Genomic DNA, 254 nt, shown 5'->3' with positions numbered 1-254 from the left:
TGTAGCAACAAAGGATTCTATTGGACTGCGAAAGTAGGTAGAAACGACCCATATGCTTGTAGCCTCGAGGCCGGTACGTTGATGTGGAACTTTGCCTTCTAGGAACGAACTACGCGTTCGTGACGTTCCCCGAGTGCGCCGAGTTTCTGCCGTGGTCGCGATTGTGGATGTCCGCCTTCTACGTCCTGATAGCCGTCGGCACTCTTGGTAGTGCGGTGAGTTACAGGGCTGCATTGGCCTTTGTCCGGCTATAG

The 254-nt window shown here is 53.9% G+C and overlaps 1 protein-coding gene across 1 annotated transcript in view; it reads left to right on the top strand.

Moving 5' to 3' along the window:
- Positions 1-254, top strand: part of LOC142765874 (sodium-dependent nutrient amino acid transporter 1-like) — a 7,622-nt gene extending 7,368 nt beyond the window's left edge. Inside the window, exon 5 of the mRNA XM_075867679.1 lies at positions 103-254. Within this exon, the coding sequence (XP_075723794.1) occupies positions 103-254 (152 nt within the window). The remainder of the gene's footprint in view (positions 1-102) is intronic.

Source organism: Rhipicephalus microplus, chromosome 1, assembly GCF_043290135.1.
Source record: "Rhipicephalus microplus isolate Deutch F79 chromosome 1, USDA_Rmic, whole genome shotgun sequence".
Lineage (NCBI taxonomy): Eukaryota > Metazoa > Arthropoda > Arachnida > Ixodida > Ixodidae > Rhipicephalus > Rhipicephalus microplus.
This window is presented reverse-complemented; position numbering and strand designations above follow the sequence as displayed.